This window comes from Crassostrea angulata, chromosome 6 (genome assembly GCF_025612915.1).
Source record: "Crassostrea angulata isolate pt1a10 chromosome 6, ASM2561291v2, whole genome shotgun sequence".
NCBI lineage: Eukaryota > Metazoa > Mollusca > Bivalvia > Ostreida > Ostreidae > Magallana > Magallana angulata.
The window spans coordinates 55,503,291-55,521,932 of NC_069116.1; the positions used below are offsets into that span (position 1 = coordinate 55,503,291).

The following is an 18,642-nucleotide window of genomic DNA, read 5'->3' on the forward strand; positions in this document are numbered from 1 at the left end:
TAATCAATTACTTAAAATAAAAACAAAGATTGCTTAATTTTCACAGGAGAGTTGGTTACATACTGTGCAAGTACTGATCCTGGGTAGTCGTATATTATACCTGTAATGTATCGCCGGGAATTTGTATGGAAATAAGATTAACCAGTCTAAAACTAGCTCAAGTTTTTGTGCGCCATAAATTGCAACTTTCAATATGTATGGAACAGTAGCTCCTACGAAAGACGAATAGGGCCACTTAAAAAAATATTTTTATCTCGTAATTACGAGAAAAGATCTCGTTATTACGAGTTAATTATCTCGTTATTACGAGAAAAGATCTCGTTATTACGAGTTAATTATCTCGTTATTACGAGAAAAGATCTCGTAATTACGAGAAAAGATTTCGCTATTACGAGTTAATTATCTCGTTATTACGAGTAAATACGAGTTAATTATCTCGTAATTACGAGAAAAGATCTCGTAATTACGAGAAAAGATCTCATAATTACGAGAAAAGATCTCGTTATTATGAGTTAATTTTCTCGTAATTACGAGAAAAGATCTCGTAATTACGAGAAAAGATCTCGTTATTACGAGAAAAGATCTCGTTATTACGAGTTAATTATCTCGTAATTACGAGAAAAGATCTATTTTTGAAATGGCGCGTTTCATTATTCTATTCTTTTTATATAAAGTGTATGAACTACTGCAATGTCTATTAATATACACTTACTTAGCATGATCATCGTTTAAAACGCATAATTTGATATAAAATCAGACCAAGCAGTTTTAAAGAAATTTCAGAAGAATTAGCAAAGCAAATTGATTTAAAAATTCATTGAACTATATGTCAATAATTAAGAAGGATACGTGTTATTTTTTTCAGACTCCAAAATGTTTATATAAAATCAATTATCTTCAATATACATGAAGGTTGTGTATGAACATATAAAACACAAATTCGGGTAAATCCTGTGTATCCATATCCATGACTGAAACTATATAGTCATTAAAGTTATCTGTAACTAATAAAACTGTGTTTTTACGACTATAGGACTACCTGGTATTTACTTCGGAGTGGGGTTATAAGATATTTAAGTTGAATAGAAAAATTACATAAAGTTCTTTCCTTTTATTAATACCAGATAAAATGTCAAATCCAATCATTTTGATATGTAGAAATTAATGAATAATGATCGTTGTTATTTTTAAATATTGATCAAAATTGAATCAACGTTTCTGGAATGAAAAAGATAAGACTTAAAGTGTGATCCAGTCGAATTCTTTTTCATAAACGCACCATTTTATATAGATCTTTTCTCGTAATAACGAGATCTTTTCTCGTAATAACGAGAAAATTAACTCGTAATAACGAGAAAATTATCTCGTAATAACGAGATCTTTTCTCGTAATAACGAGAAAATTATCTCGTAATAACGAGATCTTTTCTCGTAATAACGAGATAACTAACTCGTAATAACGAGATCTTTTCTCGTAATAACGAGATAATTAACTCGTAATAACGAGATCTTTTCTCGTAATTATGAGATAGAAATATTTTTTTATGTGGCCCTATTCGGCTTTCGTAAGCTCCTATGTCGTCGATCCGATTTTTTTTTTCAGATCGAGAGCTACGGACCTGCTGCTACATGTAATATATTATTATCCTCATTTTTTTTAATCTGTGCAGCGGTAAATGCGACGTTGCGCTGACAAAAAAAGAATTAAAAAACTCCTAAACTGAGAGACTGATTGACTGATGATCTTATAACAAAATCACCTCCAGTTAAAGGTTACACATACAGCAATACAACTAAATTCATTTTTGTTTTTGTATATTTTTAATGTTTTGTCCTTTGTGGACACATCATCATAAGTTTAGCAAGGTAATGAACTACACATATACTTTCTTTATAAAACATGACAGTTATTTGATTCTATGCATTAACAACTACTTCAGATGATCTATATCAAGTTTTTAATTCTACATGTCTATCAACAGTTTTATACAAATGTGTAGCTCATCCTTCCAGCACAATATTTACACTGGTAAATGTACAAGAAACAAATAAGACAGGGGAACATTCATTCACCATAAGGCTTGTAATGCAGCATAAGCTTATGCACCAATCCCTTCACAAGTTCTGTTTCCAGTCTAACAAAATGCAGGCTGAGCGAGTCATTCAACAGAATGGACAAGATCAGATGAAAAAGATTTTCAGAAGAAAGAATAAAAAGTTTAAACAAGAAAAGTCACAAAACCACATGGATATCATGTACTCATTTCTATCACAGCATTATTTGTTACTGCTCAGTGGCAAACAGGGTATAATGAGGTCTATAAATAGATATCCAAGTCATGAGCAATTCACATCTCTCACAGGCATACCATACGTAATCTGATATTGTGTGTACAGGCAGACCAGAATTCTACACCAGATATGTCTTCTGTTGCCATTTGGGTTTATGCACACTAAAAACAAAAAGAAACGAGAACACTGGGAGATCTAGGGCTCTTTCTATCCTTCTTGCCCAAAATCAGCAGTGAATTCTTCCAGTTTCTTTAAGTCTGCTTCATTCACTGTAGGTTTAGATGTGGCTAATGACATCAACATGTCAGACTGTAAAAAAAAAAAATACTTATATAAATGTAGTTTAAACTGCATATAACAAAACAGTGTTATTAATACATAAGTCCTCCATTTCCATTTTCACAATTCCAGTAGTTCAATGCAGAGTGTGTTTAAGTTAAGCAATTTTGTTGTGAAAAATAAGAATGAAACTTGATGTGATGGTATCTCCATTCGATTGAACATACCATTGATACAATGGGCTCCAGAAGTTTATTTCCTTCCACATCTGTCCAGGTCATCTCTATGGCCCCAGGGGCTCCAGGAGAACAAGGGGTCAAAAGGTCATCCACTATCACATTAGGATCATCTCGTGATGGACCTCGCACCTAAACAAGCAAGTGAATATAAAAGTAGTATATCATCTAGCACCTCAACAAACAAGTCAGTGTAGGGCATGGATCATCTAGCACCTCAATAAACACAAGTCAGTGTAAGCCATTGATCATCTAGCACCTCAATAAACACAAGTCAATTTGTGAAGTGGCACATTATAAACTCGGTTTAGTTATCATTATAATCTGGTTTATAACTTAATATTAAAATTTTTCCTAACAAACTAAGTGGGGTCATCTAAATAAGTAATGGTAGCATATCAACAAGTAATAGATTATTTAGTGCATTACTTTGTACAAGTATTGTATAAGATTCTTCTGCTGATTCAGACCATGTAAATATCATAGTTCCACTCACTCGTCTGAAGTGTGTGGCTGTCTGGACTTTCCTGACAGGCTGCATCAGAGCATCACGGACCACGACTTGTATGTCAGCTCCAGAGTACCCATCCGTTCTCTTCCCAAGTTCTCGGAATTCTTCCTCTGTGATTGAATGAGGGGTGTTTCCCAGATGAATTTTGAACATTTCTGTTCTTGCAGGGGCTTCAGGTAAGGGAATATAAATTCTCTTTTCAAATCTGAGAAAAAAAAATATTTCCACAATATATTTCAAAATGATCTCATGCTACTTCAAATACTATCATGATATTGCAATAACCAAAAAGTGTAGTATACTTAATTCTACAAAAAAATCACAAGTAATAACAAGATGCGGCTTAGGATTTGGACATCAAACATGTTGTCAATATTTGCTACTAGATATGTTTGGGGTAAGAATTTTCTGGATTAAATAATAGTGAGATTGAAATAGGAAATCCAGAAGTCAAATCCATGCAAAATAATGAGGGGAAATCGGCGTTGTTACAGAAAACAGAACACGGTGTGCATTACCTGCAACTCGAAAATACACAAACTTATCATTAGACTTTACTCGTTTCAAATCATAAATAATACGTACTTTTAACATATTTGATTTATCAAATTTCCTGTAACCATGTATTAAAATAAGCATCAAGATTTATCTTAAAACGAAAGACGTATTGGAAAATTGACCACAGGTTAATTTATTTAAAATTATCAAGAAAGGAACTTCATAATGAATTTTTACTAATTATCCTTTGTAGTACATAAGGCTATAAAAATGTGAAATTATTCTGACCCGAACTGAAAAACCCGAAACCGAACCGAAAATTTTGTGACCCGAACCGAAAATTTTTTGGAACTGTGACAGCCCTGAACTTGCATTAGGTGTTAATTAATTCAAGACTATGACATCTGTTTTGTGCCATTCTTTCCAACTCCTACCTTCTCCTAATGGCCGAGTCTAGGACCCATGGTATATTGGTGGCTCCCAGCACAAGGACCCCATCATTATCCACTCCTACACCCTGCATCTGGACCAGGAACTCGGTCTTGATTCTACGAGCCGACTCAGACTCATTCTCACTACGCGATCCACACAGTGCGTCCACTTCATCAATGAATATAATGCTAGGTTTATTTTCACGAGCCAACGAAAATAATGTCTTTACCAATCTGAAAATCAACAAAAGGTTTTACCTCATGGGATTTTTCCTTCTTATATGGTTTTTCATTGAAAATCAAAAAGATAAAACATATTTCAAAAATGAAGATCGCTTTAAAGAATGTGAAAATTGGCTACTGTTTAATATGAGAACATATATACTCTTCTTTAAAAGGAGATGGAAGTAAGTATGATTATGCATCTAAGAATCAATACAACATTTATATTGCATTAGGGAAATTTGAGAGAAAAATTACTTTTCACTTTCTCCCAGCCACTTTGACACCAAATCTGACGAGGACACCGAAAAAAATGTGGAGTTGTTTGCCTCGGTAGCCACTGCCTTAGCTAGGTAAGACTTTCCAGTACCAGGGGGCTGAAGTATAGAAAAATAAGTTTTATAAACATGCGACTCTTTTTATAACAAGGATTCTTTTATATTGTATAGATACAATCTGACTAAAACCAGACCTCTTTTACCAATTAAGCTATCACATATTCAATATAATAGAGATGCTTACTCCAAACAATAAAATCCCCCTCCAAGGTTTTCTTTTACCTGAAAATACAGGAAAATGTGCTTAACAAATAATACTGATTAGCAGTTATTATAATAAACATACATTACAGCTACTACAATAAATTTCTTATTAGGGACCATCAACAAATATATTACATGTATCTTTCAAAGTGAAAATAAAATCATAAATTTTGGGTGTGTTCTATAAAACAAGCATTAACTGACTAAATTTTTAAGCCTTTGTAAATAATCAAACAACAAATGTTATACCAGTAAACAGGTGAGGGAATTTTACAGGTAAAATGACAGCCTCTTTAAGAGCTTCTTTAGCCATGTGTAAACCAGCAACATCATCCCACTTTATATTTGGTCTTTCCATAACAATGGCACCTGTCATAAAGTAAGGAAAACATTATTAAAAATGTATTCAGTATATGTTAATGTCATTCAGTATTTTAATCAAACAAAATTTTGAAATAAAATTATCAAGACAAACCTGATAGCTGATTGGCAAACTTCTTTTTATCTGGATCTTCCTCCTCATCACTTTCAGATTCATTGTTCTTTGCAGATTTCCTAAAACGGTGGAAAAAAGTTACAGCCACATCAAAATAACACACATCAATTACAACCTGCATGCAAACATAATCTGTATGAAAAATGCAATAAAATGTGTGTGTACATGTACATGTTAAGTCTTAGATGTATTTTTCGAATTAAAAAATTGATATGAATTTATCAATACATAAACAAAAGGTTAAACATAATTAAAGCATACAACATTTCCATTGAGTTATTTTCAATCTTCTTTACAATGTGGGAAAAGTCTTTCTTTGTTATGATATCACCACCCCCTACAACAAGTGATGCTACACTTAAAACATGAGGACTATTTGTTCTTACCCTTTATTATTTGATCCTGACCCTCCTCCATCTGCAACAGGTTTTTTAGATTTTTTATTCAAAAACTGCTTCAGCTTTTCTGCCCTATCTAGATACTGTGCACATTTGGCTCTGATACTGTCTTTCGCCTTTTCACTCTGTGCCTCATCTGAAACAATTTGATTGGTTTTATTTTTGGTTCAATGAATTTCCATGCTGGCTGTTACATTACTAATAAAACATATCATTCATTTTTTAATTTGCACAAGACAATTATTATATGGCATAGGTTGTTACATATAATTAAAAAACAATAATGAAATAATGGTATGGTAGATGTACATATGTCAAGTACAATGACAATGTATATACATGTATATCAAAATAGATTTCATTAATTTAAACATATTTTATTGAGTAATCAAATGGATTAGGCAACAGGCAAAGCCTATATAAACCCTCTCTAAATTACAAAGTCAAGAAGTGGTGTTATAAAATAATCATAGAATATAGTATATAGTATGTAGTATAATTTACCAGTTTACAGAGTGATATATTATTGATATATTTGTATACAAGACAAAGGATAATTGGATAATAAATAATAAGCTTGACTTTTGTCATATGATGATAAATTAACTTGTTGTTTAACATATACATGAACACATTCATTCCTACATTTATAGATTTCATTCATTGTAATACTTACATTTCATAGCATGCAAAAAATATTCCACTGAATGTTCATACAGTCGTAAAGCTTCTTCATAATTTTTGTTTTTGTCTTCTTCAGTGGCTTTGGTTACTAGCTCTATGGCTTTCTACAAATGAAATTATCACATTTTTAAAAAAAAATCTTTTACATTCTATACATTTCTATAAAGCCAAGCAATGTAATTTTTGTTTTTACAAGTAAAGCAGTGCCAGGTATATAGGCTCCATGTCCATTAACATAACGTCCAAAGATAGAATTCATGGTGTCTTTTCCAATCACAAGAACAACCGCAGCTGCAGATGTATTTTACAAATGGCTATTGGAAGCCAAATTCCAGTCTTTATACATATATATTGAATTAGAAATTTGTTATGGTCATGCCACTATTGGTTAGATATCACATGCATATCATGGGACTTACAGACTTCTATTTATAGACATTGCACAACATCATTGGTTATACCCTTAGTAAAACAGGGTTTTCAATTACAGTATAGTTTGTATTTCATACCAAGTGAGTTTTGATTGTTTATTTACCACCGTTTTAGAATTCCAAATGATGATAAGACTTAGAAATAGTTTGAGATACTATAATAATACTGAAGTGTTATAGGGTATCATATTAATTTCAGAAGAAAATCTTTAAACGATGAAGACATTTAACATATTTTATCCCAAGAATTGAGACAAAGTAAATTTGATCAAATCCAATATTTGGTTCTTTGAGGGATTTGATTAGTTGATAACCCTAGTTTCTGACTTTCAACAAATATTCAACATCATCAGTCCGAGACGGGAGATGCATCTCAAACTCACGTTTTAATTGATTGTGATTTCAGACACTTGCATGAGCTTTGCCTTTTGACACAATTTGTTGTGAAATTTCTCAAAATCAACGACCTATTGTAAATACCATAAATTACATAAAATATAAACAAAGATTGCTAAATTTATTCCATGAACAGTTGACCATGTAATGTGCAAGTATTTTCTGGGATTAATAGTTGTGTACTTTACCTGTAATGTACTGCCTGAAGACATTGATGTTAATTTGTATAGCAATACTTGTTTATGAAACTAATAATCAAGTAAATTTAGGGTCTAAACACCCTTTATTTATCAATTCCTCATCTGATTCATTTCAAGATGGTAGCCTGTCTAGTTCCGTGTCACATGACCATATCTCACGAGAGGCATAATTACCGGAAAGTAAACTGGTTTCCTATTGATTTAACGTGTAAAGCGTGTTGAATAAAATATTCGTAAAGTTTGTTCGTGATATTGCAAGTTTAATAATTCACAATGTATACGTTTTCATTCTGACAATACATATTGCACCAGGATCATGTTTTGTGCGGTTTTTAAAATTAAACTATTTCTAAGGTTTGGTGAGCATGAAATTGTTCCCAATGTGCGTGTAAAATAACGCTCTGTTCATCTTTCTGAAAAAAACAATTTATTAAAACTAAAATAATGTGCTGTACCCAATTAGCGATTAACCTTATAATAAGGTTCCCTTAATTTTAATCTAATTTATAATAATATTACTTTCTATGCCACGGAGGTTCATTAAAGGGGCATACATGTGGTCTCTTTTTTGGTCAAAAAATTTTGTTTCGCCATTTTAATGTTTACAATGCTTCAGTAAGACATTTCTAATAGGCAAACAAAACTTAAGTGTCATTCGTTGAGTTATAATTAAGCGAGTTACAGAGCTTACAATTCTTTGCTATATAAACAAAGCTTTTGTTTACATTTTGAACGTTGAAGTGAAAACTCCAGTTTTAGACCGAAAATGAATGTGGTAAACGTTAAGATCTGTTTATTTATGTTTGAAATAAATAAGAAGATGAAAAAATCAGCTTGAAAAAGAACTTTTACCGGTATATTGAACTAATAAAAAACAAAAACAGGGCACGAAACTTGTTTACATGAAAAAGAATTGTGAGCTCTGTATCTTGCTTATTACTTCACTACTGACTCTCCCATTTCGTTTGGTCATTGGAAATGTATTCCATAAGCATTGTAAATAATAAAAACAGAAAAATAGAATTTGACCAAAATCGTGACCATGCCCCTTTAACAAGCACATACAAAAACAAAAAAGTTTGTATAAAAACATATTTATTGCAAAGCTTTAAAGCAGTATATGAGTACATTGTACACGTTTAGTGCCCGTGGGAGACCGGTTCTATGTACGGGTTGAGGACGTCGTACGTGTTCTGTTCCTGTTCCGGAATGTCCAGCTCCGAGTAATGGGGTCTGTGGACCGAAAATTAAGCCAATATGATATATTAATGAGGTCGAATAAGTTCTGTCTTGTTTCATTCTTTCTTTCATTTGTTCATTATAATTCATTCATTCATATATAAGAGAGAGAGAGAGAGAGAGAGAGAGAGAGAGAGAGAGAGAGAGAGAGAGAGAGAGAGAGAGAGAGAGAGACCTTTCTCGCTTTAAGGTGGATTCGGTTTCTGAAAAAAATACAATAAAAATATACCATGAAAAATAGAAATGCATTTTTATTGATCTTAAAGGCTATAGATTTTTTAAAATGACAGTTTCTCTACAATCTAAATTTTACCTTGCTTCGCGAGTTGGCTTTGTCTTCTTTCTGTGTGTTTCATGTGGCTGTATGAAAATAGAAAATACTGAAGTGTTTAAATAATTGCAATATCCACAGATTTATTTTTCCAATAGTTAAACTGTTACGTAAATCATTAAATGCGTTATTATACAATGAAACTGTCATGTTTCTTTTCCTATGCAGGTTTACCCATAATTTTAACTTTTTATCGATCTTATCAAATTCACATTTCCCGTAAGAAATATATTCATTTGCATATTTCATGCTTTGATACTTTTATAAAGTAATTGTATGTGCAAGGTGAATAAAACCATTTTAACAACAGTTTGGACTTTGGGTAGTTGTGTCAAACGGCAATGTGACGTAGGCCTGTCTATTTCATTGCTGGCCACTCAGCCATGGCTTTTTGAAAAGCATCAATCTGTGTATATTTCACTTGAAATCAGCGTCATTTCAACTAACTTGTTTTGACGCCAGAAATAGATTGTTACGTCCTAGCGAAAGTCCAAGGTCTTGTTAAAATGGTTCTATTTACAAAAAAAAAACTATAGTCCAATTTCGATTAATTTAAACCTCCGTTCAGCGTTTAGTCTTACTTCTTCAGAACATCTACAAGAAACAAAGATGACGCATTAAACAATGATGCAATAGATATTTGATGCTGAAATAATATTTTTTTTTATATAAATATATTCACTAACGGGCTTCTCAGAAGTTTTGATCACGTTATACATAATTCCATCACTTAAAACTACGGGTAATGCATATCTGTTTTCGATATAGTGCAATCAAGATGATGTGGGATTTGCATCTACTGAATATATTATTTAGTCGATGCAGATGCGACATCACGACCATGTATCATCTTTACTCTCTCATTCATTTACAGTGGATTTACAATGTCGCTAAAACTCGCTGAAGAGAAAAAATACCCGAATTTTGTATTTGATGTGTGTTTGGTTTTCGTGAGTTTAATACCATCTTTGTTAGCCATGGGCGATGATGCATGGTTTAATACTAGTATATTTATAAATGGAGGGAGAGTGGTAATTATTTCGATTGTAGAAAAGCATTCAGATGTGCTTCTTATCTATTTGTAAGCTTTTTTTTTTGTGGGGGGGGGGGGGTATTATTTGGCCATCGGGTGTAAAATGCATCTATTTTGAGATTACTATAATAAGTTACGTAAGCGAAGCAACTTTATATAAATAGTGCCTGTTTGGGAGGGTAACTGTTGAAATTGACACCCCGAGAAATCCATTGTCAACCGACGCAAAGCGGAGGTTGACAATGGTTTTCGAGTGTTATCAATTTCAACAGTTACCCTCCCAAACAGGCACTATTTATTTTATAATAATGAATGTCTTATTTTTAAAGAAAATAAAACTCTTTTTATATAGAAATGAAGTGAATTCTACGACGAACCGTACGCGCATAATGTACGCGCATGTAACAATTCGTTGTGTTACCCGTTGCCAAATGTGTTGCTAAAGCTGAGGGTTATAGAACGGATTACCAACTGCGTCTTAACCAATCAGATTTCAGTATTTAACATGAAAGTATAATAAATTAAAATATCTCATGATCAGTCAAGAAACAGCAAAGATTAACCTTTGTACCATTGAACAACTTACTGTGATATTTTTTCCAGACCGCAAAATTAACACCGGCTCCAATGGCAACTATAGCTATGGCAACGGTTATTCCAATTACAATCACTTCTTTGTGTGTCTGCTTGTATAAACCTATTGTAAGAGAAAGTATAACAAAATTTGTAGCATTCAAAAATATATACACTTACGCTCTTCGTTTTATGACAATTCTTTGTTTATCCGTAACCTTAAAATATGGGGTTTTCTTAAGCTTTCTCCATTTTGAACATTTTTAGACCATGGATATACAAGTATACGGTAAGTCATTAAAAGATATCGTTTTATTTTTAAATTAAAAAGATGTATCTCGATAAAATGAAATGTCTTCAATTCCAAAAAATATGCCAATGCCAAGGCAGTTTATTAAAAACATATTTCACTTCAGTGAAATTTTCTATAGAATAAACATTGGTATAGCTCTTTCTAGATTTTTTTTTTCATTTCTCCTGTCATATTTTTACCGTATACACATTGTATAAACGGCAAGTTTCTCTTCGCTGAAATTACGAGAGTAAAGAAAAATATTGTTCTACTAGTAACATGGAAAATAAGAGAAATCTCATTATGAATAAGGGTTTTATCATTTTTACAAAATACATATACTAGTATAGTATATCAGTAACAAAGGCACCTACCGTTATATATTTTTCTCATAATAAAAATATTTACCCTCTACCTGATAGTACATTGTTATTAGATAGGGTGAATATATTTTATTTTGAGAAATATACAGCGTCAGGTGGCTTTGTTTTGTAATATATTTCACTGACAAGGTAAATAGATACAGTGTTTTCAACAATGTAAAAAAGGAATTCAAAGTTTTTAAAAAACGCAAACATATACCATATCTGAAAGAAAATAAATCTCCATTTTAAATTTCAAAAATTCTGGTTTAGGTTAAATAGATTCCATCTTTAAAAAATCTTAACATATTAGATACTTGGTCAAGTACTTACAAGCTGTAGGTTCCCTTTTCTGTGAGTTGCATTTAACTAAAAGGGAAAACAAATCTGAGAGTAGCGTATTTTAAAATATTATTAATTAATCAGAATAAGGTTTATAATATCCAGATCGTCATAAGTCGTCGATCATGCACATACGTTAGAAAAGCGCATTGGTATGCATGCAAAGCTAACCAGACCGTCGTTAGATTTTAGCTAACCCGAGCCAAACATTTTCCGATCTAGAAATGTCCGCTGTCTGTAGCTGGCGTAAAAGTTGCTTCGTTCATGCAGATATCCCTTAAATTTGTGAAAGCTTTTAAAGGGACTTGGACACAATTTGACTAAAAATTTTCAAATTCTATTTTTTCCATTTTCAATTATTATACTGATAAATATAGAAGTTTATGATGATATGTCAAAATTTGAAAGTCAAATATCATGTTATAAGCAAGATACAGAGTTCATAATTCTTTGTTTTGTAAACAAAGCTCGAATATTGTCATTTTTTACATATGTGTTGTATTGGTGTAAGTTCAATCAAACGTATCTTTCTTTTGTTAATAGTATTTATGAAGATATTAAATTAGTTTAAATTGTTTTTTACAATTCATTTTGTCTATGAAATGGTAATTCTCTACATTACATTTTTGTAAACAACTATAAGACTCGAGCTTTGTTTACATAACAACCAATTCTTACCTCTGTATCTCGCTTGTAACTTGACTTTAAAATTCAATATTTTGGTCAATCATTTCAAATGCACCAGTTAACCATTTTATACTTAAAAAATAAAAATAAAAATTTTTGATCTCAAATCGTGTCCAAGTCCCTTTAAACTTTGTTGTATCTTAGCCGTATTTTAGTCCCGTGAAGAGGGATTTCATATATATTTCCAATTTTATATTGGTATAAACAGATAAACAGGTAAAAATTTCTTTCGTAAAATTGAACAGAAGGCAATCTAGTTTGAAGAACTACTAAGAACTGACTCAAATGCTTTGAAATCATAAATAAATTCTTTGGACAATATTAGTTACATGTAGAAACATACCAAGGTTACACGACAGTGTTGCAAAATTAGGAGATATATTTACGGGCATTATACAGTGCAGTATTTTACATTCGTAAAAAACATACTCAGATAAGGGTATGAAACTACATAATGTGGGTATATACCTGCCACGTCTACCGGTACTTGCTCGGTGAACTGCTGGACCGGTATAAACGATTGGTCCATACCCGTCAAAGAACACATATACCCCGCGCGTTCGTTTTGGCAATCTACAAATTCTTTCGCCAGAGTAAAGCTGAGTTTGGCTGACCACAGGGGACGGAGGGAGCCGGTGACTCTGACCCCAGGGATCTGTGTGGGCGGGGGGCGCTGGGTGTCCGTGAGAGTGCCCATGACCTGTTCGCTGCCCCCTGAGCTATTCCTCAGGAGCCGTATACTGTCCACCTTCAGGAGCTCGCTGTAGCGGAGGAGTGAACACGTGATCACCAGGTCCTCCTCCCCGTGAATGACGGTCTTCCGGGCGACATCTATGGCGATGTTTTGTGAATTTGCAAAGTCTGTGGAATTACACAAACACAGTCAATTGTGTATTTTTAATGTTTTGCAAATTTTGGTTTTAGCAATTAATTTGATATATTAAATTACTCTCAAAAAAGCTTTTAAAACTGTTTTAGCCAAGTAATATAAAATATCAACATAAGTTTTTCCTCAAGAAAAACAGTCAAAATTTATTACAGATAAACATAAATTGTAAATATATATAAAGCACTGTGTTTCTGTTGGGTTTGTTTTGATGTTTTCGACCAATCATTACACATTGTCTTTCTGAACAGTAAATGTATAACAGGTACAAATTACAGCTTGATACAGATAATGCATTCATATACTGTAATGTGACATTAATGCATTAAGGTGCATAGAGAAAAAAACGCGTACCTGTCGACTTGTGTATATATGTACAGGAATATATGATGAGATGTGGATCTGACAAGATTGGTATAAGTATGCATACATTTATGATTGTCAAAAGTAGTACATATAAATCTATAGATTAGATATCTAAGAATCTGTGACTGCTACGCATTTGTAATTTAAATATGTAACCATAATACAATTTAATTATGCCAATAAGAATTTTTTTAGTGATTATATGCTAAAAACTGTCTTATACTTTGGGAGTTTGTTTATTCATTGAATAAATAGGGATAGTCGAGATCCGCACACATCAACAATTAACACCAAAGCTTGAATTTAAAAATTTCGATATAGATCTATAGAAAAATATTACTTACCAAGAAAAATAGCATAGTAAAAGTATAGAATGATGGTGTGAAGGAGAAAGTTTACTTCTTCCATTGATCTGCATCGATAAACACATCGAGAACGAAGGGGTCATTTTCATGGTCAATTGAACATCCAGGTAATTTGTTATACTTCAGAAATATATCTGGCCATGTACGAATAGATTTGGCGGACCCAAAGTCCACTAGGTGTATTCATCAAGTCGTGAAAGAAATTTACCATAACACTTCTCTCTCTCTCTCTGTCTCTGTCTCTCTGTCCGTCTGTCTGTCTGTCTGTCCGTCTGTCTGTCTGTCTGTCTCTCTCTCTCTCTCTCTCTCTCTCTCTCTCTCTCTCTCTCTCTCTCTCTCTCTCTCTCTCTCTCTCTCTCTCTCTCTGAAAATCTGAAAACATGTTTAACCTAGCCTTCTCCCATCCCAAATTATCGCATTTCATTTTTTTTGTTGTCAATTATAATATTTTTACATAAAATTATGTGCCAACCAATTAAGCAATTTCGTGCAAATGCTGTATAGAAAGTTTGCTTTATTTTATTTTTATTAAAAAGACAACGAATTTCATCCTATAAAAAACATCAGTATTGCAAGCATTACAAAATCTATTATTTTTTAATTTTGCATTATATATGCACTTAATCTAAATTTACTAAGAGTGATTTCTGGGATCTTTTTCTGAGTAAATCAACATAATTTTATACATCCCTTTTAATTTATCTCTTTAAATCATAGCACTATCCGATTCCGTATGAATAATGAATACATATATTTACCACTACCCTATAAAATAATAAAATGTTTAATTCGTAATCATTTTTTAATCGGGCATTACTGGGTATTTAGCACCGCCCATCGCCCAAGATTTTCGGAACTCTGTTATTCAGGGCTCATGGTAGAGGCTTTCCGAATGCTACCGTGGTCGCCATATTCATCACCTTGAAGCTAGCCATGGTGAACCCGGCGAGATATGTGTTTCAGCAGAACATGTACGCCAGAATTGGCAGAATGTTCAGTCTGAACAATTACCCATACATCAAGTCATTGTTTCAACCGGTAAGTTAAGTTTCCAAGGAATTAACTGTCAACTTAATGCACACTGTCTTCATCGTCTATTCTGATGGTCTTTACTCGGATTAAACGGATTTTTAGGGTCTTCATGCAGTTTTAATAATTTGCAAAAAATCATTTCACCTACTCTATTGATCTGACTTTTTAATTGATGCATTTTGCAAAATTGTTACAATAATTTTGAATTATAACAGAGGAAATTCAAGCTGAGCATTTTTGTTTATGTACCCAGTTATTAAAGTATGTAACCTTTACTACTGTTGCCAAAAATATATTCCTTTAGGTCTTCAGAAAGTATAATAACATCCTAAACGACTGGATCACTTATATTCATCATCAATATTTGTTCACTGAGCATGTAGCAGCATATTGCTTCGTGCATTCATCTGTCAGAGGTGTGTTCAGCAGAGCGAGTGCTCGCGAATGCTCACCTTAATCCCCTTTACCTACAACAAAAATTCTGGTGAAGGTTCACTAGCACCAACTCTGCTGAATACATTTCAGGTTGGGACCAATTGCCCACCCAGATATACAATTAATACATATGGAATTAATGTATCGATGGTAAAAATGTGACAAGCACCTGTGGCGCATTTCTAAATATTCATATTATATTGATTCTAGACCAGTTAGTTATTGAGTTGGGTATTAATGATACAATTTTTTTTAGAATTGATGACTCGTCAGTTCAGTGTAAAGAAAATGTAATACACAAAAAAATAATTAGGGATGTGTGATAAATCTGAGAATAGACAATAATTCATTATTGTTATTTGGTTTGCTTTTCAACTTCCTTAAGTATTAATATATATAGTATTTTAATGAAGAAATTAACAGTTAGAAAATAGGTTAAAAAAAATAAAAATTTTAAGTCATTCAGAAAAAAATGGAAAATAGTATTTGATGGTATGTAAAAAGTTTCATTTCTAAGTTTGAGTGAAATCCATCTCTGTAAGAAAATCAACTTGTGTGATTGAAAAGTTGTTGGTCAATATTTTCATGGCATAAAGTTCATTTTTGTTTACATAAAACTTGTACTTTTCCAAAACTATTTGTGCTGATTCCAAGGACATTAAATGTTTCATCTTTTTGTTGTTTGTATTAATTTAGCCCCCAACACCACCCAAACGATATGACTTTTTACCCAAAGAGTTCAAAGAGGACCAGTTTTTGGGTTAGTATATCTTTTCTGCTTTTGACAACTTTAAACTATTTCAAACAATCCCTTAGCATTTAACATAATAACGCTATGTTATACTCTTTTTAAAGTCACACCAATTTTGTAAGATTCAGATTGTGCGATACTTGGACTACTTTAAAATAAGTATCTAAAATTACTAACAAAGTGCAAATATATTTTTGACAGACAAGGGCCTTCCAATGAATCGTTGTGCTGAAGAGTCTACAGATGGATTTATGCCCGACTTGGCCTTCGCAAAATATGGCTATTTCCGCTATCATTTCAACCAGTACTCAATGCGAGGATTGTGGCATGTAAGTATATATATACGGCATGTTTCACGAGTACCTAAAACAGTGAGGCAGTATTTTGTAATGTGGCTATCCCCTCCCCCTTCCAGAGAGTGAAAGTAAAAGAATTTTTAATTTCTGAGTCTTTTCACTGTCAGTTCAGACCAGATTACCACTATAAGTTTTTGTGTTGTTCTTACAGAGCCCACATTCACCCCAATCAAACATAAATACATGTATCAGATATTCCCCTTCTCCAACCCCCCCCCCCCCCCCCCCCACACACACACACACAAATGACATATATGGGAAATAAAGGACAGCTTTGAACAGTTGAATAAAATCTGTTAGTCATTAGTCTTGGATGGATAAATCTTTAATAAAGTATTTTGTTTGTTCTAGGTTGTGTTCAATATTTTTGAAAGAAAAATTGTCTTAAAATAAGCTGTTATACACAAAATCTAAAAAAAAATGTTTGGAAAAGGTTGACTTTATGATGTCATCTTTCAGAATTGAGGGCATTTGGAAAAAAAATTAAAATCATAAATATCGAAACTTCATTTGTACATGTGTACAGAGAAAACATATAAGTACAGTAAAAATATGATGTTCATTTTAGGTGGCAGTTTTAGGTTCTTATATTAATAGTTTGAAATTTCTGACGTTTTCTGTCTGTTTATATGATTTTGATATTTTACATGCCAGAAAAATGTCAGAACTGAATCTAATGTTTCACTCGCAACTAATTCATAAAACGATGATGTTATTGCTCACTAATATCTACATCCAGTAAACAGTCTGTTGAACACATTCTATCGAACTTTAGAGATTTGTTTTAATTTCGAGCATTATTGAAATCTCACGAAAAAATAAGTCAAGAACACTATTGTTCATCAGTCTGATTTTCAAAATATTCAGTAAAATTATATTTTTGAAGTTTTCCTGGCAAATGAATTATCAAAATCACAAAAAAAAAACCCCAGGAAAACGTTAGGTATTCCAGACAAGCTGTTATTAAAGAGTTTCTCCTTGAGAACTTCTTGAATTGTTATATTTAATGTTTTGCAACTTATGCCTATCATGGTAGGTAATTGTTGGTTTCAATTTTACCTGAATACCAGGGGTATTGGTAGTATATTTGGTACCCAAAGTAAAAGTAAGCAGGAGGAGATAAACTTCTTTATTTACCAGTGTTTTATGAGATAGTTTCTAGTATTAATGTATAATTCTCTAAATATAGAATGATATATTAATATTACACATATTTAATCAGTAAGGTACATTAATATTTTTTTTGAATACTTCTGATTGATTACTCATCATATGTGTATATTAACATTGCAGGTTGGTTTATTTTTTGTGTTTGGATGGGGATTCATTTTCTATCTCGCCAAATTAAAGTTTGGAAAGGTGATTGACAGAGCCAACGAGAAAAAGAAGACAGTCAATGATGCTATAATGAAGCAAAAAGCTATTGACTTTGCAGCAGAGCAAGAAAATGCCAAGAGGGTTCTGGCCGAGAGAGCACTGACCTTATAGACTCTAATTACTAAAACCATTACATCTGTATTTAAATGTATGCTTACTTCTCAAAGTGTTGAGACCAGTAAGTGTACTAAGAAAGAATGGATATGTTTATGAAAAAGTTAATAAACTGAATTAGTTTTGAATTCTTTCTTTTTCTTCAACTGAATCCCACAAGGGTAAAGAGTATGCAGGTGTCACTACAGTAATTCACTGAAGATTCACGTCAAAGAATGGCTGAGACAAAATAGTTCCCGAATTCTTCTTTGAATTTGGAGCATTTCCATTTGGGGCAGGAGCTGATTTTTTTTATGAGATGAAAAACAATGTGTAAGATTTCTGACTATCCCAGTTTTGTAACAATGCAAGGTCATCTGAATTTTTGTGATGTGTTGTTTCCGGAGGGGGGTTAAAAGGCCTGGGCTTGATTTTTAAGCACATGTAACTCCAACATAAACAAAGTCTCATGCCTTGCTGGATGCATGTGTGGTTTTTGATCCCGAT

The 18,642-nt window shown here is 32.6% G+C and overlaps 2 protein-coding genes across 2 annotated transcripts; one reads left to right on the plus strand and one right to left on the minus strand.

Moving 5' to 3' along the window:
- Window positions 1-1,801: 1,801 nt before the first annotated feature.
- LOC128190146 (vacuolar protein sorting-associated protein 4B-like) lies at window positions 1,802-14,201 on the minus strand. The gene is given in 18 exon segments (XM_052862063.1): window positions 1,802-2,600; window positions 2,798-2,938; window positions 3,303-3,522; window positions 4,250-4,480; window positions 4,727-4,845; window positions 4,991-5,028; window positions 5,260-5,379; window positions 5,486-5,565; window positions 5,893-6,040; window positions 6,581-6,692; window positions 6,782-6,879; window positions 7,969-8,002; window positions 8,005-8,028; window positions 8,773-8,848; window positions 9,168-9,214; window positions 10,782-10,915; window positions 12,943-13,335; window positions 14,071-14,201. Coding segments are annotated over 18 exon segments (2,181 nt in total). The 5' UTR covers window positions 14,135-14,201; the 3' UTR covers window positions 1,802-2,498.
- Window positions 14,202-14,967: 766 nt separating this feature from the next.
- LOC128188037 (uncharacterized) lies at window positions 14,968-18,284 on the plus strand. The gene is made up of 4 exons (XM_052858816.1): window positions 14,968-15,129; window positions 16,255-16,318; window positions 16,511-16,638; window positions 17,959-18,284. Exons 1-4 carry the CDS (start codon window positions 15,025-15,027, stop codon window positions 18,151-18,153), a joined length of 492 nt encoding a protein of 163 aa, XP_052714776.1. The 5' UTR covers window positions 14,968-15,024; the 3' UTR covers window positions 18,154-18,284.
- The last annotated feature ends 358 nt before the right edge of the window (window positions 18,285-18,642 follow it).